The sequence below is a fragment of the Sander vitreus genome, chromosome 3 (assembly GCF_031162955.1).
Source record: "Sander vitreus isolate 19-12246 chromosome 3, sanVit1, whole genome shotgun sequence".
NCBI classification, from domain to species: Eukaryota; Metazoa; Chordata; class Actinopteri; order Perciformes; family Percidae; genus Sander; species Sander vitreus.
Window position 1 is genome coordinate 22290324 of NC_135857.1, and position 21130 is coordinate 22311453.

At 41.1% G+C, this 21130-nt stretch overlaps 1 protein-coding gene across 4 annotated transcripts in view; it reads left to right on the forward strand.

Moving 5' to 3' along the window:
* LOC144515559 (bromodomain and WD repeat-containing protein 1-like) overlaps window positions 1-21130 on the forward strand; it is a 32449-nt gene that overhangs the window by 5184 nt on the left and 6135 nt on the right. Inside the window, exons 10-39 of one of the 4 annotated variants that reach the window (XM_078246531.1) lie at window positions 2085-2155; window positions 3160-3260; window positions 3431-3471; window positions 3597-3698; window positions 5297-5450; window positions 5577-5711; window positions 6130-6258; window positions 6562-6710; window positions 6966-7042; window positions 7297-7530; window positions 7675-7858; window positions 8240-8330; window positions 10572-10694; window positions 10808-10875; window positions 11176-11401; window positions 13051-13167; window positions 13516-13623; window positions 13863-13987; window positions 14377-14459; window positions 14802-14913; window positions 15489-15550; window positions 15677-15832; window positions 15942-16062; window positions 16262-16387; window positions 16511-16574; window positions 16861-16911; window positions 17962-18093; window positions 18209-18361; window positions 18582-18742; window positions 19134-19306. In XM_078246531.1, the coding sequence (XP_078102657.1) occupies window positions 2085-2155; window positions 3160-3260; window positions 3431-3471; window positions 3597-3698; window positions 5297-5450; window positions 5577-5711; window positions 6130-6258; window positions 6562-6710; window positions 6966-7042; window positions 7297-7530; window positions 7675-7858; window positions 8240-8330; window positions 10572-10694; window positions 10808-10875; window positions 11176-11401; window positions 13051-13167; window positions 13516-13623; window positions 13863-13987; window positions 14377-14459; window positions 14802-14913; window positions 15489-15550; window positions 15677-15832; window positions 15942-16062; window positions 16262-16387; window positions 16511-16574; window positions 16861-16911; window positions 17962-18093; window positions 18209-18361; window positions 18582-18742; window positions 19134-19306 (3629 nt within the window). Of the gene's footprint in view, window positions 1-2084; window positions 2156-3159; window positions 3261-3430; window positions 3472-3596; window positions 3699-5296; window positions 5451-5576; window positions 5712-6129; window positions 6259-6561; window positions 6711-6965; window positions 7043-7296; window positions 7531-7674; window positions 7859-8239; window positions 8331-10571; window positions 10695-10807; window positions 10876-11045; window positions 11080-11175; window positions 11402-13050; window positions 13168-13515; window positions 13624-13862; window positions 13988-14376; window positions 14460-14801; window positions 14914-15488; window positions 15551-15676; window positions 15833-15941; window positions 16063-16261; window positions 16388-16510; window positions 16575-16860; window positions 16912-17961; window positions 18094-18208; window positions 18362-18581; window positions 18743-19133; window positions 19307-21130 lie in introns of those variants that run through there. The other 3 variants (XM_078246532.1, XM_078246533.1, XM_078246534.1) reach the window with 3 other exon arrangements.

Genomic DNA, 21130 nt, shown 5'->3' on the forward strand with positions numbered 1-21130 from the left:
TGTAGGTTTTTCAGTTCAATAACTCTTTATTGTCCCCGGAGAGCAATTCTGGTGCAGCATAAAAAAACAAAAAGACATGGGAAAAGGTACTGTTCATATACGACAAAAACAACACAGTCATTAAGTGTGCAAAGTGCAATGAGTAAAGGTGAAAGTATAACATAACAATTAGAGATGGCCTGATACCATTTTTAGCTTCCCGATTCCGATACCTGAACTTGCGTATCGGCCGATACAGAGTACTGATCTGATACCAGTGTGTCATATATTTTATTATGTTTTAACAACTGTATACTACTATCCCTGTATGGATGTGATATGATTTCTATCTTTGTTGTCGGTCTGGCTCAGGTTAAACTCTTTGTGAAACATGAATGCTCCAGAACTTTCTTTTATTCTGCAGTTTGACAGTCAGTTATAACGGAAGAAGAACATAAATAAACTACTTTAACGTAGATTTTGTTTAGGGCTTTATTACGTGGTATCGGATCGGTGCATGAACTCCAGTACTTCCCGATACCAATACCAGTGTTTTTAGGCATTATCGGAGCTGATACTGGTATCGGTATCGGAACATCTCTAATAACAATATACAATAAGAGTTGGACTATAGTTCATAATTAATGGCAGCAATTACCTTACGAATAAAGGAGCCTTGAGCTCCTGAGCCCAGGGACCCTATACCTCCGCCCAGAGGGCAGAAGGTGGAACTCCTGATTCAAGGGGTGGGATGGGTCAGCCAAGATGGAGGTGTCCTTTCTGACCAGGTGTCTGCTATACAGAGCGGAGAGACTGAGCTGGGACTCTAGGCAGAGCTTATGCCGTAGCCTACGTAAGTGGCCTGAAGTTTATGCTTGTGCGTCGGTGTCTGCGTCGTTCTAGCATACCTCTTTAAGAGAGGAGCAGGGCCGGCATGTGTGTATGCTGGGGAGTGTGTGGTAGAGCGAGTGAGAGAGTGACAAGGATTAGCTTTGGAGCGAGTACCGACTCTGGAGGCATAATGGGAGAAACAAAGTGTCTCCCCTGTGCTTTCTGACCACGGTGGGAAAGCTGTAGCAGGAAAAGTTAAGCCTCTTGTTGATTTCATGTTTGAAGTTTATTTCAGACTGGTTTTCAGCAGCAACAACCGACCAACAACCATGTATTTACAAATCATATCGGCAGTCTTTTGTTGTCGTTTACGGAAAGGACAACCTGGAAATGAGTCTGAGGAAATGCAACGCTACCAAGCCATGGCCAAGTGGAGTTGTTGCGGTCTGCGTCACCGCGACGTTTAGTTAAATTTTTTGAGAGGTGCACGTCAGGCTACGGCATAGGGTCCTTATCTACAGCTACGTACGTACGTACGGCGTGTTTTTAACAAACCAGCAGATCAAGACAAAAGTTTAAAACTGTAATGTTTTATAAATGGTAGTTGGATATGGCAGTTCCTTTCATGGAAATCAGCAATAGGCCTACAGCAAACGCTGGAAGGTGAACCAAACTGGTTTGACAGTCTTTTTTCTGTTCTAACACTGGCTACTATAATATTATAGCCCCTTAATATAGCTGCATTCAAAGAGCCTGCTTTACTTTGATTTACAAGCATCTACTTGTATAGCAAGCAACCATGTTAAAGTATAAAACAATGAAATTAATAAGATATTAAGAGATACTTGAACTAAATGGGTATTAAGTGATATCTGCTTTTGTCAGAGTATGTTGATGAAACTTATCTGACAAAGGAATGTTAGACCGGCATCTTACCTGTTACCGTAATCACACCTGTCATCCTGAGGTTAAAATGCTGGTTAGATTAGATGAAACTTTAATTGACTTTTTTGTTGAAGGATGGGCCAACAAGTAAACACTAATTAGAAAGGTCAGGACTGGCACTACCGTATATTAGTTAAACTGCTAGTTGCCAATGGGCATGTGTAGGCAAATGATGTGGGCAAATGGTCAAGACAATTCTTTAAATTGCCCCCCCCAACCAAATATTTGGGGTTTTTAACGTGTGAAAATGCACTTTTCCTGTCAGTAAAATATACTCTTATCACTTGTTGTGTATAAAATCAGTAACATTTTCTCTTTTATCGTTCAAGTGATCGGCCACACAAATTTACGGAGCGGCCGAGGCCAGGAGTTCAGACTGTGTGTTCCTCATTCAGTCCAGGTAATTAGTCATTTTAGGTAGACTTATTTTGAATGTTAAAGCATAACTCTCGCCAAAATGCAACCTAGGGTCTTTTTGTGAATGTACCTGAGTCAATCGTTTTTAGTAAACTCACACAAACAATTTTGTCTAATGCTTTCGTTAAGGTGTAGAGACCCTGGTCATACTTGGAGCAAAGTTTCATGTTGTGTCGAGCCTTCTTAGTGTTTTAAAAATAGCTATTTTGAGGCTAGCATAAAAGTGCCCCTAGGACTCCCATTCAAAAGGCCATTTGACCGAAAAACGAGAATACGGTAAATCTTAAAAGTGACGCTTCCGTCCTGAATATGCTTTTAAATGAAAGTTTGACTCGGGTACATTCACAAAAAGACCATAGGTTGCATTTTGGCGAGAGTTACCCTTTAATACTTTTACATGCAGTAAATGGGGGAAGAATTGGAATAATGACGGGAGTAACTCTACCTCTGGTACAGTAGGTGGCGCTCTGCCAACGTACAACTGGTCGGAATAAGGCTTTTTCTTCCGGTTGACCTTTCGTCAAAATCACAACAACTTGAAAGTTGGGAGACCATGGACCCCTTTTGATAGTATTTGCCAAGTCCTCAGTGGGTTTAAAGGTTTAAAGCTTGTGTTGTTGCTGTTGTTTTTGGCGCTGTTGCTTCCAACTGCTCTCTTCTATTTCCGGATCAAAAACCACTGCAGCGGAGTGGGGAGGTGCAGCTTAACCTGTGAAGCATGCACAGATGCATAACCTGAGCTTACCCCTGTTAAGGTGTATACGTGCACAAATACCCCGGTTACTAAAGGAGTTATCTAGGTCTGGTATTGCCTTAACCCGAATATAATCGGGTTTTTAAACTGCATGTAAGGGCACTGTTTGTGGTAAACAAACCTGTATGTATGCTACTTCATGTGTTTAAGCATATAGTTCTCAGAATGATCATTTAGCTAGCATATAATTATTACCGACATAATAGTTAACTTCTGATTTGTTTGTTTTTCAGGTGGGATGTTCTTAGCAACAGGAAGTACTGATGATGTCATCAGAATATATTACTTGGGAGGCGGGAGTCCAGAAAAGATATCCGAGCTCCATGAGCACACGGTGAGAACCCTCTCGAAAGCCAAACTCTGATGTGCAGCATGTTGCATATACAGAGAACATATTGACATAAACTTTCAGCTGCATTATCTGGTTCAACATATTAAACATTCACATGATTAAATTAAACAATTTACTAATGATTACTCTCCATATTTCTGCCCTCTGTCCAGGACAAAGTTGATAGCATCCAATTTTGCCACTCAGGTGAAAGGTATAGTAGAATCATTGTACTTACTCACCATTGATTTTTATTTATTTTTTATAGTAGCTATTCTGAATTAAATGTAACGGTGTATAAAGTGATGGTGCAAGGTGTTTGCCAATGTCCTGTCTCAGGTTTGTGAGTGGAAGTCGAGATGGAACGGCACGAATCTGGAAGCTCCATCTGCGGCAGCAGTGGCGGTGCATCCTGCTCAACATGTCTGCCACTCTTCCAGGGTAAGAGTTGTACACCAGTGTGGATTCTTTGTGTAGACTCCTTTTTTGATGTCTCTCTCAAGACGAAGTTGAGGACATACACTGAATAAGCAACAGGCTATGCAAAAACAACATCCTCATTTGCTGTAAAAAAAAAAAAAAAAAGTATCTGGAAGATTTGCTAAATTATGAGCAATCATTTGCTCCCTTGGCCACCTCAAAGAGCTGTGACTTTTACCAATATATTAATCCCCCATCCAAATTTACTTTTAAAAATGTATTATAAGAGTAAGTACCCTGGCTTTATATTTGTTTTGTCTGACAAGATGTTGTTGACCTTGTTGCTGAATTGTAGGTTAATGACATTGGCAGTGTGATATGCCTGCTAAAACATGAGATTAGCTACAGTACATTTAATTTGAGGAGGTTGATACTACTAGGAAGTATCAAAAGAAGAAGGTTAGACATTTCACCATCCTCCCTGGCTGATATTTGGTCCTCTACGTTGTAGCTTTCCAGCAAAGTATTTTCTGGACAGTTTGTTCATTTCTTTTTTATTTTATTAAATATTTGTATTAGTTTTCACACTTGCAACAAATAAAACAAGGATCCACCATGAAATACATTGAAGAAAACAAATCAACATACCAACACACTACAAACAAATAAACCAAAAACAACACTGGCTCAGTTACATACATACAACCAAAAGTTATACAAATAATGGGAAATCAGCTCTCTTTTATCAAGATCTTTCAGGGAATCCCTGTAGCAAGATGGCAGAAACATCAGGCTCCAAATAATTCAAATATGGCTCCCAAACTTTGAAGAATTGATTTGACTTTGAATGTAACATGCATGTCAAGTACTCCAGTGGTACTAACCCAAGCAGCACTTTATGCCAACCCTTAACAGTTGGTTCTTTTTCGTTAATCCACTGCAGTAAAATGTTCTTCATTGCAGCATATGTGAGAATACAGTACAATCTCTTATTTGCCGACAGTACATATTTGGCTGGGAGGCATAGAATGAGAGACATTGGATCCATCTGCAGCTTCAGGCCTATTATCTTTTCCATTTCGGTTAAAATATTAAGCCAGTACCTTATTTCACTCAGTCATACGTAATCCGTACATACAGAATGTATATGTACATCACCTATCTGAAACCTAGATATCAGTCTACCCATACTTTTAGCCACCCAAAAAAAATACAAGAACAGTTTTTACAGCTATGTTATCTCACCATTTTCAGTACATCTATTAAATTTGGTACTGCGTGTTAAATTAGCATCACATAGGTTTAGTTGTTTGTTCATATAGCTGAGGAAGTCACACTTAGACCTCACTAAATGCACTCAGTCTGTTCAACATTTGAGATTTAGAAGTTTTTTTTAAATGAAAAGACTAGAATAATGCCATGGTAGCAACATGCATATTGCAACAGGAAACAAAGGGGAAATTTGTGGAAAACTTAATTTCTAGAAATACAGCATCAGATACAAGCTTCCAATTTGTCATTTGTGTTAAGTAATTAATCAGCTGTATCACTATTACATAGAGTATTTTGAGAGGTGCAACGTGTGTGTATTTTTTATGTGATGGGTTTTTCTCTCTCAGTGTTGAACCAATGAGTGAAGAAGAAAGCTACTTCAAACCCAAAGTCACCATGGTAGCGTGGGATCGCCATGATAATACAGTCATCACGGCTGTTAACAACCATCTCCTCAAAGTGTGGAACTCCTACACAGGACAGCTGCTACATATCCTTAAAGTAATTATGCAGAATATTGTGTTTCCCTCAGTAAAATATAGAGCAAATTGGATATACAACCACCTAATTTAACCTCCACAACTGGACTAATTTAAAACCAGAGACTAACTTGAACATTGTTTTCAGGGCCATGAGGCTGAGGTATTTGTCCTGGAGCCGCACCCTTTTGACCCCAGGATCATCCTGTCTGCCGGCCATGATGGGAATGTCTTCATATGGGATCTGCTGCGAGGGACAAACACACAGCACTACTTCAACATGGTACACAGACACTTAGCAATGCATTTAAATAATGGTAAACAGGACAGTTCTGCAACATGATGAAAAAACAACACCTTACCTCAGCGTCGCACAGTGTGCCTTCAAGTGTTTTCCATCCTGAAACTGTCCTTCATTTCTCCTGAATCTGCTACTTCATTGTTTACAATCTTTTTTTTTTCTATTTGTGTGCTGTTCGACGAGTCTGATTGCCTAGTTATTGTGTACTTTTTGTTCTCTCTGCACAAAGTGGGTAAAAGGACGGAACAGAATGTGATTTATTTAAAAAAAATAATATTTTTTAATAAATCTACTTTGAGGTCATGCAGCATCTGAAAGGAAAAAAAACTCATGCAAGGAAGTTTGTCTCCCTAGCTAACAAGTTTCTGTACCTGGGGGTGATTTTGTGTTTCTCATCCAGATTGAGGGCCAGGGTCATGGAGCTGTTTTCGACTGCAAATTTACCCCTGATGGCCATCGTTTTGCCTGCACAGACTCCCATGGCCATCTGCTCATCTTTGGCTTTGGCAGTTCCAAGCCGTATGAGAAGGCAAGTGTAAATCTCACATGTACATTTAAATCTTTACACAAACAATGTATCATTGTAGCCAGATGAAAATCTACAGTTATGCCAGTTTAAGGATACTTAATAAATACACAGTATAGCATTTTCCAGATTAAGAAATTGTTATAGCCCTTGAATTTATGTATTGTATAGTGTGAAAATGTAACATTGGGCATCCAAAAATAAGTATGTATCTGAATAATCCCACAAGACATGAATATAACAAAAGCTGCAGGCTGAAGCCATATCTTAAACTTAATCTTCCTCTTTCTCCTGGTCTCCACACAGCTTCCAGACCAGGTGTTCTTCCACACAGACTACCGACCGCTGATCCGGGACACCAACGGCTTTGTGCTGGATGAACAGACACAGCAGGCACCCCATCTCATGCCCCCACCGTTCTTGGTGGACGTGGATGGAAACCCCCATCCACCAAGGTAGACATGACCTTCTTTCAGTTATACAGCATACAGTCTTTAGTCATTACCTGCAGGCTCAAATTATTGAATGTTCGATCCATGCGAATTCTCGATGCCCTAGGCCACTATGAAAAACAATACTAAGTGAGGTAGTGCAGTTAAAAAATTTTGTTTGACTAGGTAATGGTTAGTAAAGGTCAGTCAACTGTGTTCTATTTAAAATATATCTGGATGAACTGATGCAATGTTTAAACAATGTCTTTACTTTTTCAGGTACCAACGTCTCGTCCCAGGCCGGGAGAACATTGCTGCTGAACACCTGGTTCCTCAGCTGGGATATGTAGCCACTAGTAAGTATGGAACCAACCACACACAGGCCATAGTTTGAACATAATTAGCTAGTTTACTGAGGAAAATGTTCTTTTTGATATATAAATCACAAATTCATTTTCACTGCTTTATCAGCCAACTAGAATTAGGAACATCTGAACCATATCTTTACTGCTACAATGCCTTGACAAGCTGCTGTAAGTGTTTGACCTGTGGGAACGTCTGCTACCATCCCACTAATGCTCTTGGTCTCCCTGTGTGATGACATCTTCAGGTGATGGCGAGGTTGTGGAGCAGGTGATCAGCCAGCAGACTGCAGAGCACGATGAGGCTGCTGCGATAAGACGCAGCAACCTTTTGGACGAGGCCATCCGAAATCTCCAGCAGCAACAAGACCGGCAGAACCCGCCTGGGACAGAGACAGTGCAGGGGGCTGGAGCAGGACCGGAGGGGCAAGCTGAGCCACAGGGCCCAGCCTTGGCACCAGCACCAAGCACACCACGCAGAGGTAGCAATACACCACCAGTGTTTTATGGGATTGTTTTGGCTGGCATATTGATCCAGTGAGCTGAGGCTAGCTGTGTGATTTTGTAAGCAGCACATTCATTGACTTAAGGTTAATATTTGTTATTTTTCCTTATATCCAATACAGTGTCTGTGAATGATCGAGCAGACGTGCAGTCACCCCCTAATGTGGGTCTGCGACGCAGCGGACAGGTGGAGGGTGTCCGGCAGATGCACCAGAATGCTCCTCGCAGCCAGATGGCCACAGAGAGAGACCTGCAGGCCTGGAGACGCAGGGTGGTGGTGCCTGAGGTGGCACCCAGCAGCTACAGGTACCCGAGATAACAATATTAGCTTTACCATCCACAGCTGAAGACACGGCATGTGTGGGACTGGAAATGTATGTACTCTTTGGGGTGTTTTATATGAGACTATGTTTCTAATGTTTACATGAAGAAAAATGGATTCTTTTTTAAAAATCTAAATGGATCCTACTCTTTTAGATCAGATCAATATTGAAATAATATCCAACATAATTCAACATTTTACACATTCATGTAAAAAAAAAAGAAAAGAAAAAACCCCCGCTTATGTCTAATTGTACCCATCAAGCAACAGAGAGTGGTTTACATACCTAATGACATTTTATAGCATTTGTTTTGCTCTAAATTTTGTTACTGTTAATTTCAAACATGATGGAAATTGTTTTTCAGGAACCAGGAGGGAATTCGAACAGCCAGAGGGGATGAGGAGGTGGTTCTGTACAATGCAAAGAAGAGACGCATTATCTACAGCAGCTGCCGAGTAGGTTTCTTCTTCCTTTGCTTCAATGTAGGAAGTCTTAAATGGCAATTTGAAAAATGGTTTGTGTACCCACATTTTGTGAATAATCATCCGACAGTATGTACTATATTGGCATGTAAATGTAACCGCATATTCATTAAAGGTGTTTTGTTGTTTGGTATCAAAATACTATATATTCTAAGTGTCTTCTCTATGCACCGTGTAGGATTGTTTATTTACAACGAACAAAATTATAAACGTAACACTTTTGTTTTTGCCCCCATTTTTCATGAGCTGAACTCAAAGATCTAAGACTTTTTATATGTACACAAAAGGCTTATTTCTCTCAAATATTGTTCACAAATCTGTCTAAATCTGTGTTAGTGAGCACTTCTCCTTTGCTGAGAAAATCCATCCACCTCACAGGTGGCATATCAAGATGCTGATTAGACAGCATGATTATTGCACAGATGTGCCTTAGGCTGGCTACAATAAAAAGCCACTCTAAAATGTGCAGTTTTACTGTATTGGGGGGGTCGAAAACCAGTCAGTATCTGGTGTGACCACCATTTGCCTCACGCAGTGCAACACATGTCCTTCGCATAGAGTTGATCAGATTAATTGTGGCCTGTGGAATGTTGGTCCACTCCTCTTCAATGGCTGTGCGAAGTTGTTGGATATTGGCAGGACCTGGAACATGCTGTCGTACACGCCCGATCCAGAGCATCCCAAACATGCTCAATAAGTGACATGTCCAGTGAGTGTGCTGGCCATGCAAGAACTGGGATGTTTTCAGCTTCCAGGAATTGTCCAGATCCTTGCAACATGGGGCCGTGCATTATCATGCTGCAACATGAGGTGATGGTCGTGGATGAATGGCACAACAATGGGCCTCAGGATCTCGTCACGGTATCTCTGTGCATTCAAAATGCCATCAATAAAATGCACCTCCGTTTGTCCATAACGTACGCCTGCCCATACCACAACCCCACCGCCACCATGGGCCACTCGATCCACAACGTTGACATCAGCAAACCTCTCACCCACATGAAGCCATACACGCTGTCTGCCATCTGCCCTGTACAGTGAAAACCGGGATTCATCCATGAAGAGAACACCACTCCAAAGTGCCAGACGCCATCGAATGTGAGCATTTGCCCAATCAAGTCGGTTACGACGATGAACTGCAGTCAGGTCGAGACCCTGATGAGGACGACGAGCATGCAGATGAGCTTCCCTGAGACGGTTTCTGACTGTTTGCGCCGAAATTCTTTGGTTATGCAAACCGATTGTTGCAGCAGCTGTCTGTGTGGCTGGTCTCAGACGATCTTGGAGGTGAAGATGCTGGATGTGGAGGTCCTGGGCTGGTGTGGTTACACGTGGTCTGCAGTTGTGAGGCCAGTTGGATGTACTGCCAAATTCTCTGCCTTTGGAGACGGCTTATGATAGAGAAATTAACATTTAATTCACAGGCAACAGCTCTGGTGGACATTCCTGCAGTCAGCATGCCAATTGCATGCTCCCTCAAAACTTGTGACTGACTTGAAAACTGCACATTTTAGAGTGGCTTTTTATTGTAGCCAGCCTAAAGCACAGCTGTGCAATAATCATGCTATCTAATCAGCATCTTGATATGCCACCTGTGAGGTGGATGGATTTTCTCAGCAAAGGAGAAGTGCTCACTAACACAGATTTAGACAGATTTGTGAACAATATTTGAGAGAAATAGGCCTTTTGTGTACATATAAAAAGTCTTAGATCTTTGAGTTTAGCTCATGAAAAATGGGGGCAAAAACAAAAGTGTTACGTTTATAATTTTGTTTAGTGTATAATCAAAGATTCAGAATACTTTATTGATCCCCTCAAGGGAATTATTTAGTTGCAGTTGCTCACAGTCACATTTAAGGTAAAATAAGAGTAAGAAAAGAGCAAGTCAATAAGTGTATACAGTAAATAAGTAGCATATTTACAATAAGACATTAAATAAAAATGTTAAGTATTTACAGACCTAAAGAAAAACGTTAAGTAGAAGTGATATTAGGTTACAAGTCAGATTAGGTTAAAAAGATTGTTTCAATGGATTCTATTCTACAAATTCTATTGTAGTGTACAGTATGAATAGAAGTAGCAGCAGTGAATAAATAACACTGAAATAATTGAAAATAAAATTGAAATAATTTTTCTGCGTATTTTTTCTCTGTTCATGTTATTTCTGTACAAATTGTTGCACTGGTTTTGAGTCAGCCCCATCTGTCCCCTCAGGATGATTCAGATGATGAGCTTCCCACTGCGAGGCGAGCACACGGCCGCAGTGACTTGCTTGAATTCATTGACTTGTCATGTGAAGAGGGAGAGGAGACCGCAAGTTCAGAGGTACACACTGAGGTATCACATTCTCCACCCACCTGTGACTTTGGTAAAAGTGTTATTTACATGCACCTGTGGTCTTTTGGAGGGGGTATTAAGCAAATTCCTGTTTTTATTTTTAATCTGCTCAGGACAATGATTTGGATGGCAGTGAAATGGATTCCTCCAATGATGAAGAATGGAATAGTGACAGCTCAAGGTATATATTTTTATAGACAAAGGTCACATATTGTACTATTGGGAGTCATCCTTAGAATTTGTTTGAACTTGTTTAGAGTACCAGATAAAAGGGTTTTCCTGAATTACAAAAATGACGATATAGACGGAAAAGTATTTAAAACATTGTGTTACTCCTTTGTGTTGTCTTAGGTGGCAATCCCCACCCATCTGGTACCCCAAGCAGGTTAAAACAAATTACTTAACTAAGTTTTTGTATTGCCTGTTTTCATATATGTAGCTTAAAATTGTAATGTCATCACAACTGCTTTTGATTGGGCAGCCATACGTCCAGCGAGTACTCTGACTGGACGGCAGACGCTGGTATCAACCTGCAGCCCTCCACCCCCTTGTCGTCACGGAAACGGGTGCAGCGTAGACTCATCAGCTCGGAAGAGGAGGAGGACGAGAATGAGGAAGAGGAGGAGAAGCAGCAGAGTGACGAGGAGGAAAGAGCTGGCAAGAAAAGCAAAGAGAAGTCCAAAAAAGGAAAGTACAAGGCACCCAGGGTGAGTTGTTAAACAGTGCAGACAGTATACTCAGTATCCAACCTAATCCTGATGTGTCACTGTCTGAACCCTAACTGGTTAATCTTTGACTCATTCTGTCAGTGAGGAAATCTAATGATGAATTTTGTAACATGCACTACTCACAAAAAGTCAGGGATATTTGACTTTCGGGTGAAATTTCAGGATGAACCTGAAATCCCCTATGACCTTTACGGGTGAACTTAATGTGACCTTCTCTAAATGATCTTCTTTTAAATGCGCATGTCCAACAGTTCAATGTTTCAGTACTTTCTGCACAACTTGCTGTTCTCTAACAAGGAGCTTAACGGCAAAATGTACAACAGTTGTTTGATCCATGAATCGACCAATACATTTCCTGGTTCAATTAGAATTGGTATTTAAACAGTCCTCCTCATCATGCTGTTCACATTTTGACATCATGAGACCAAGACGACACCTAACAATTGATCAACAGTACCTCGCCGTTGCGAGGCTTCAAACAGGATGTTCTCAGATGGAAATGGCCACTGAGTGTCACAGAGTGTCATCAGCAGGTTGCAACAGAGATACAGAGAGACTGGAAGAGTCACAGAAAGACATAGAAGTGGTCGCCCCTTGGCCACATCCCACACTGATGACCGCTTCATTGTGAACAGTGCCCTGCGGAACCGGATGATGAATGCCACTCAACTCCAGGCACATTTAAGGGACGTGAGACGCACCCAAGTGTCACGTCAGACCATTCGAAACCGTTTACAGCAGCATGGTCTGCGTGGTAGACGACCTGCAAGGGTACCGCAGTGCTGTTCTCTGATGAAAGTCAATTCACATTGCGCAGAAATGATGGCCGCCAGCGATGTTGGAGACGTCAAGGAGAGCGCTATGCATCAGCCACTGTTGTCACCAGACGACCCTTTGATGGTGGTGGTGTTACAGTGTGGGCAGGTGTGTCTAGTCAATACAGAGCTGCCCTACACTTTCTGAATGGTACAGTGACAAGCCCATACTACCTGAATAACATCATTAATCCAGTCATTGTGCCCCTGCATGAACAACACAGGCCTAATTTCATCTTCATTACGACAATGCTCCAGCTCATCGAGGTCGCATCATTAGGGAACGGCTGCTGGAGTTTTGGGTACCCCAAATGGAGTGGCCCGCACTTTCTCCAGACCTGAATCCCACAGAAAACCTATGGGATCAGCTGAGTCGACGTGTTGAGGCCCGTAACTCTGTACCCCAGAACCTCAGTGACCTGAGGGCCGCCCTTCAAGAAGAGTGGGATGCCATGCCTCAGCAGACAATAACTCGACTCGTGGACAGCATGAGACGTTGTTGTCAAGCTGCAATTGATGCTCAAGGGCACATGACAAGTTATTGAGACATTGACATTTTTTGTTGTTGTGGTATACCCACCACTGTTGTTGGCTTTTGTTTCAATACATTTTTTGCGATGAGGAAATCACCATTGCATGCTTCTACTTAAATGCCCTACTTTCATGATGTAATACCACTGTAGCTTGAACGTTTTACATTTTCCATAAATTTCACCCGGAAGCCAGATATCCCTAACTATTTGTGAGTAGCGTATATTGTAAACAGGTTCATAATTACTCGCTTAATGTTTTACATCTTGGTGCTCCAATCAGCGTCCGAAGGTCAGACCATCCATCAACAGAGAAGTGTCCAATGAGTTCAGACCCTCACCATGGATCACTGATGTCATTCCCAGGAAGTCTCCTTTTGTTCCCCAAATGGGCGATGAGGTATGGACATTATAGACATTATGAGAGGCACTTTGCAGGACCATGAAAAAAAACATTTTTTAGTTGGGCTGAAGCAGAGAAAATGTAAAGAAAAGTTTTTGTAAAAACATTTGCAGACTATTTAAACATTTCATGCAGGCTGCAAAGTCAAAAAGATTGGCGAAAAATGTATTTAGATCTAAATATTGACAGGACGGACAGTTCTTAAATATACAGCCACTGTGTAGATGTAGTCTAAATACTTTTTGCAAATCTTTTGATGGTTTACCAAGGGTCATCATCACCATCCTGTTTCTCATCATGTAGAAAAGCTACTTTCTAAGCTCTGAATCGCTCCGTGTCTGTCAGGTAATCTACTTTCGACAAGGACACGAGGCCTACGTCGAGGCGGTGAGCCGTAATGAACTGTACCCCATCAACTTAGACAAACAGCCCTGGAAGAAAATGGAGCTGCGGGTAAGACAAAGACAAAAGAGAAGATCATAAAATGTTCTTAGTAGAAGAGTTTGGGAAAAATACCCAGAATTCTAAAGACACAAAATCTTCACTGACATTATGAAAAATACTGAAAATCCAGGTGATTTACAATATAAGAAGAAATCTTGGATACAAGATACAAAATTGAACCCATACGTGTTTTGTTCGTCATTTCAAATGTGTTAATCAAAATGCAAATGCTGCTGTATATTTTCCAGGACCAAGAGTTTGTGAAGATAACTGGGATCAAATATGAAGTCTGCCCTCCAACACTTTGCTGTCTTAAGTTGACTCTTATTGACCACGGAACTGGCAAAATATCAGACAAGTCGTTTTCTGTCAAGTAAGCAGCTCAGTTTCATACACTGGTGTTGAGAGACACATTACATATTGTTGCATTTCTTACTCCCGTTAGCAACCCAACTTGAAGATAGCATCATTTGAACTGAATGTACATGTATGTATGAAGATTCCAAAATTAGCTATTATATAGAAATAATAATGCCTACATTTGAGTGTTGGGTTGCTATTACGATTAGGATAATAAGCTCTATGCTTAACAAATTCTGAGGATAAAAATCTGTTTTTGGCTTTTACATGCTTGCTAAATTTCTGGGACTGTGGTTTGTTTTATGAAATGGATGTGTATTCATCATTCAATCATCATGATTCAGCATTAGTTTCACAAGTCTTGAATGTTTATAGTGCTTGTGACGCTGATTTCTCCTTCAGGTATCACGACATGCCAGATGTGATAGATTTCCTCGTGTTGAGGCAAAGTTATGACGAGGCGCTTCGTAGAAACTGGCAACCAAGTAAGTTTGTGCACCTTGTTAAATGTCTGTTTTGAGGCCAAGTAGCATCCTCCGTGTATCGGTTTCATGAAATTTAAATACTGAAGAAAGGTGCTCCCTAGTAGTGAATTCAATAACTTAGTCAACATTTCAGATAAACTATTATGTACTCTTCTGGGGAGCACTGAGAATTATTCTTAATTTGCGTTGCTGCTTCTTAGTGGAGGCGCTGATAAATGACGTTTTGTTGTTGCTCACATACATCCTGTTTTAAATGATTCATCAGTACAGCCTCTTACGCCACATAGGTACTGTGGCTTTTTCCTCCATCTCCTAAACTGGTTTACACCTTCTCCTGTGCAGACGACAGGTTCCGCTCAGTGATAGACGATGCCTGGTGGTTTGGGAGCATCGTCTGTCAGGAGCCCTACCAGCCTGAATACCCTGACAGTCTCTTCCAGTGCTTCAAAGTCAGGTGGGAAAACACACATGCTGTCACGAGAAGGTAGCTGGAGATAAGGTGTTAGTGGCGCTAGCACCAACACCGAATATCAGTTAGTTTCTAAGACATACTGCTTTTGACACTGTCACTATTTTTGAAGCACAGCTTAGACACTGTATGCCTTGCAAAACACTAGTGAGTGAAATTTATGGCTGACATTTTGGATTGTCTGCCTCTCAAGACTGCCACAATGGCAACAAGGAGTAAATACAATGGATTTCTTTCCTGAAAGTGTATTTGACGCGTTATATCTTTTATCTTTTCGTATATTTAGATGTACTTTTACAGTGAATAGTGTATCCAGTTGGTCAGTATAAGACTAGTCTGTCTGTCTGTCCCCTAGTGGTTATTAAGAGGCATGACAGTGTCATGTACACACGATACTGTGTGTTCTGTAATGACAATAACGTATGTATTAGTAGTTTTTAACTAGACAAAACAAACGTCTTTTTAATGACCGCATATTAATCTGAACTAAAACCAAAAAAATTGTAGCACTCGAGTATGATAGTTGACTTTGGCAACACGTGTTTTTGTGTTTTCATCAGATGGGACAACGGGGAAATAGAGAAACTGAGTCCTTGGGATGTGGAACCTATTCCAGATGATGGTAATTAAGACTTTTTACTAGCTTAGTGCTTACACATCCACAAATAAACACACTACTGGTGTCTGTTCAAAAAGCAGGGTGATGAAGTTTCAGTGCATATTTAACAAGTCTGTCTCTGCTGTGCAGCCCAGCAGCCAGAGACAGAAGGAGGTGGTATCCCTGTGACTGCAGATGAGATGAGTGAGCTGATGTACAAGCCTCTGCCTGGGGAGTGGGGGGAGAGGAGCAGGGATGCAGAGTGTGAACGCATCATCGCCAGCATTGACCAGCTCATCACCGTTGGTGTGTATGCATACACGGGCTCTCGTGAGGGTATCTATAGGTTCCTTTAACTGTGAAAGAATTTCTTCCCAGTCATACTAACCCACCTTTCCCTGTGTTTTTGCTACAGAGATTGCAGCTCCCTTCTCTGGTCCTGTGGACTTAGTCCAGTATCCCACCTACTGCACTGTAATCGCCTATCCCACTGACCTGGGCACCATCAGACTGCGACTCATGAACAGATTCTACAGGTCAGTCCCACCAGTCTTTTCTCCTTCCACCTCCCTGATAATGCCAGCGTGTCAAAGCAAAGGCATGGAAGTATTTGCATTCTTGACTGTCGGCTCAGCTCTGTCCTTGAAATTTCTTCAGCTGCTGAAATTCAAATAATTGATGTTGTGTACTGTTTGTGAAGACACTGTGTATTTACTCACCTCTGGTGATCCACAGACGCCTCTCAGCATTAATTTGGGATGCCAGGTATATTGCACATAACGCCCGCACTTTCAATGAGCCAAGGAGCAAGATTGCCCACTCTGCAAAGATGATCACAAATGTCCTCCAGAAATTTGTCAAGTATGTTTTATTTGTTACTTGTCTAGACTAGTGTTTTTTTCAAAAGATATTCAATTCTAGATCATTTGATGAATACCTAAATATCTCGCATGCTAAGTTGACACATTTTTCCTACTTTCCCAGTAATCCAAGCTGCACCAATGTCATGGAGATTTACAATGCTGTTGAAGAAATGGATGATGATGAGGTAGGTCTGGCTAAATAGAAACAACTTTAGTCATAGTATTATATTTGTTTGATGCACTGCTCTCAAATTACTATATATTAATTTGACTTGCAAATAGAGTGGATAATAAGGATAGGGGATGAGGTAAAGGAAGCCTAAACTGCCCTTAAGCACTTAAATTGCTTGTTAGGAAGTTTGTTTTCCATTTTTAGTCATTTATCTATGGTCATCTTCACATTTTGAAAAAGTAATTATCATCTGATTAATGATCAGATTCAAGTAATCCAAATTCAATCACTGTCTACAGGAAGAGGATACCGAAGCACCAGGAACATCCTCTGGACACAGACTGCGTCAGGTAAATAGAAACATATCATTAGTTTGGTAGCAGATTAACTATTAATAGGGGTGGGACGAGACACGAGACTGGATTCACGAGATCAAGACGAGATTTTAACACTATTTTACGGAAAACTTCAATGAATAAGTAAGACTGGAAAATGGTCCTTTTATTCAATCGCAAGTCACAAAATGAAAATTTGAGCACTGAAAGATTTTGCCACAAACTCAAATGACTGGCTTCTCTCCTGTATAACTAACAGTTACACCAGAACTTATTCCATATGTATGGTGGAGAGAGAGTCTCTTCACTCAGAGAACCAAGGTTACAACATAACCAAGCGTTTTCTGGCAGTAGTTGAGACCAAATGTTTTGTACATGAATTTGTCATTGTACAGTAGACAGAGAGAAATAAAGCTTATTTTACTATTGTTTCACAGTGATTACGTTCTAAAGCACAAATATATTACCATCAAACACTCAACAGATGATTTTTGTGAAGACAGATGCTCTTTTCTCCTCCCCTGCATTTTATTAATTGCAGCAGTATACAAGGAAGTAGGCTAGTTTATCAATTTATGGCCATTATAGGACGAAGGGAGAACATTTCTTTGTTTAATATCATTACAAGTAAAGTTAAGTTTTGCCGACCGCTTCCCGACCTCTTTTAACAGAGCAAGTGGTCTGCGCGAGACAGCGCCACAGTGAACTGCTGTGTGTGTGTGTGTGTGTGTGTGTGTGTGTGTGTGTGTGTGTGTGTGTATATGTGTGTCGGCCGAGAGAGAAAGAGAGCGGTGGTACTCTCTAATGTTCTAACGCTGGGTTTTACAGGCAGCTTTTTTCTTCCGCTATCGCTCTGCAAAAGTAAACTCAGTCAACTTCTATGCTAATTTTGAAGCTGCTGCTCTGCACTTGTGTACTGATATCGCGAGACACTTTTTACTTCAACGAGAAATCTCGTCACGTTTTTAAGCGAGATCTCGTCACACCTCTAACTATTAATGATTCAATAGCAGCAGCTGGCATGCGTTACCTGTCACGACGATTTCCTCTCTTTCTCCTCGATAGTTGCAGCGCTCTGTAGAGGTGGTGCCTGACAGAGACGCCTGGAAGCAACAGTGCAGGTATCTGCTCAACTACATATTTGAGTGTGAGGACTCTGAACCGTTCAGACAGCCTGTGGATCCTCAGAACTATCCAGTAAGTTGACACAACAAACTCAAGACCATGCTGTCAACAAAATAACATCAGCAGGTTGTTTTGTATTCCAGTGTTTTGATGAAGATGAAGTCTAAATCATGTTTTGATTGTCCAGGACTACCATGACATCATTGATACACCAATGGACTTTGGCACAGTGAAAAGGACCCTGGAGGAAGACCGCTATGAAAACCCTATCGAGCTGTGCAAAGACACCCGGCTAATATTTGCCAACGCTAAAGCCTACACACCCAATAAACGCTCCAAGGTAAGGGGGGGGGGTAATTAAAGCTTGTGGAAGAAATGTCAAAGTAACTGCTCTCCATGTAAACATAATCCATGTAAACATAATCATGTAAATACAGTGGTCGTTCATCTAATAAAATCTTCTTTGGGTACAGATTTTGGATTGAAATGTTAAGTCATTATATGCATTTTGACTTCAAAGTTGATGTTTTAGCTTATCAGACTCACCTATTCTATTCTAGATTTACAGCATGACCTTGCGGCTCTCTGCCTTCTTCGAGGAGCAAATCAGAGCAATCATATCTCAATACAAAACTGCCATCAAGAGCAGCGATAGGCTCCGCCGCAGTCAGAGGTTCCGCAAGAAAATGCAGCAGCAGGATCAGTCCAACGCCACATCTAGGTCTGTTTATGTTTCCTCATAATCTTGCACACACTGATTGTTCATGTATTGTTTTTAATCTTGTTTTTTCCATATTTAATGTTTTATTTGTTTGCATCTGTTTAGTCAATAACAATGTCCTGTATAAATGTGCCGAAATTGTGTTCATTGTTCTATGTTGCTGCAGAACAGGAACCTGCTGTAAACCAGTTTTTAAACTGAGTCAGGCCTGTTTATTGTAACTTAATTGTTGCTCTTAAATTTTCCTGTATAATAAATGAAATGAATGAATGAATGAATGAATCTGACAGGGAGACCGTTCAGGTGCAAGTAGTCAGAGCAGGCCAGCACATTTATGGTTTCCTGTTCATGTCCACGTCTGATGAAAAGTTGTATTCTTCTTTTTCTCAAGTCAAAAGAGAGCTGCTGTAAAAACTCAGGGAAAAGTGGAGTCAACATCTGTGACCAAATCTACCTCAGCCAAAGTGTCTGTTCCTGAGAGAGCCAGGAGGAGTCGAAGCAGCAGCTCAGGTCACAGCTCTTCGGATGACGACTCCGGCTCCAAAGCTGCTTCATCAACACCAGGTACAAAAGAAACTTAGCCTGTACAGTAGTCTCGTCGTGGCTTTGCTAACAGCAGTCCCATGGCATATTTATGGTAAATATGTAAACTTTTCCCAGAACTATTATGGAAGAACAGTGTTTCCTGTAGAATTTTTTTCAGCGGTGGCGGGGGGGTAGTCAGAGTACGGGCTTATCTGCTAATGTAAGCTACCGACCGTTACCTTGAAACCATCCAGAAATTAGGCTGTACCGTAGGGTGATTTAACGTCACCGCTCATTTTACACAGTTTAACAACAAAAGAAAACGCTGAGTGAACATTACTAGCTACATTTTTCATGTTGGTTTTGAGCGGTATGCACCCCCACTAACCTGGAAAACGGTTTTAAATCAGTAACGTTACTACAGCGCGTCGGAGGAATACACACAGACTCCTGCAGCGGCGAGTCAGAGGCAGAGGGGCCGTCACAGCAGCGTGGCTAACGTTAGCTTCTTGTCTCATCTAGGGTCTGATAAAACGTAAATTAATCAACTTCAGTGTCCACAATGCTATTTTCCAATAAACTGTAGCTGTCATATTTCACGGGCTTGAGTGCGGATTTCATGTCGAAGCTTTCGTCACTGTTAATCACGTATTTAGTTGCTTGAGTTCAGTAGAGCAGACGGCGCTACGAGTTTGACTTTTCATTAACAGCTGAAGGAGCGGTGGTGCGCGGTGTACATAGCGGAAACCCTGTTGTGCGTCTGCCCTATTTCTGATACAGTGGCGCTGGAAATTTTACCGTGGCGGACCGCCACTATGCTATTAACATAGAGGAAACACTGAAGCAGTTTGAAAACTCATAGCTAAAATGTGAAGACAATATGTTCACCTTCCCTAGTTAGATGTTGTTTAGTAAAAAAACATTTTAGAGAATTGTTTCTCGAAGTGCAAAACCTTGTGCTCTGATGCTGTAGCTCACAGGTATAGACAAGTGAAGTTGATTGACTTTTATTACTTGTCTCTGAATTGTATTGTGGTAAATAGAGCCTGTGGTGTCATTGTAGGAATCAATTAGAATCTTGAGAGATGTGCTCTTTTCTATTCTGGCCCGACAGTGGTGGAATGAACTAGTTATTAAAGTCAGGACAGCAGAGTCACCACATTTTTTCACCGATTGAGTTCACGAGATCGAGACGAGATTTTAACACTATTTTACAGAAAACTTCAATGAAGAAATAAGATTGGAAAAATAGTCCTTTTATTCAATTGAAAGTCACAAAATGAAAAAGGAGCACTGAATGGTTTTGCCACAAACTCAAATGACTGGCTTCTCTCCTGTATAACTAACAGTTACACTGTTACTTATTCCGTATGTATGGTGGAGAGAGAGTCTCTTCACTCAGAGAACCAAGGTTACAACATAACCAATTACTACCATTTCTGGCAGTAGTTCAGACCAAATGTTTTGTACTTGAATTTGTCATTGTACAGTAGACAGAGAGAAATAAAGCTTATTTTACTATTGTTTCACAGTGATTACATTCTAAAGCACAAATATATTACCATCAAACACTCAACAGATGATCTTTGTGAAGACAGATGCTCTTTTCTCCTTCTCTGCATTGTATTAATTGCAGCAGTATACAAGGAAGTAGGCTACTTTATTATCAATTTATGTCCATTATAGGACGAAGGGAGAACGCGGGCGTGTATGTGTGTCTCGGCCGAGAGAGAGCGGCGGTACTCTCTAATGTTCTAACGCTGGGTTTTACAGGCAGCTTTTTTCTTCCGCTATCGCTCTGCAAAAGTAAACCCAGAGTCAACTTTGGAGAACGGGCGGGGGATTTTCTATGCTAATTTAAAG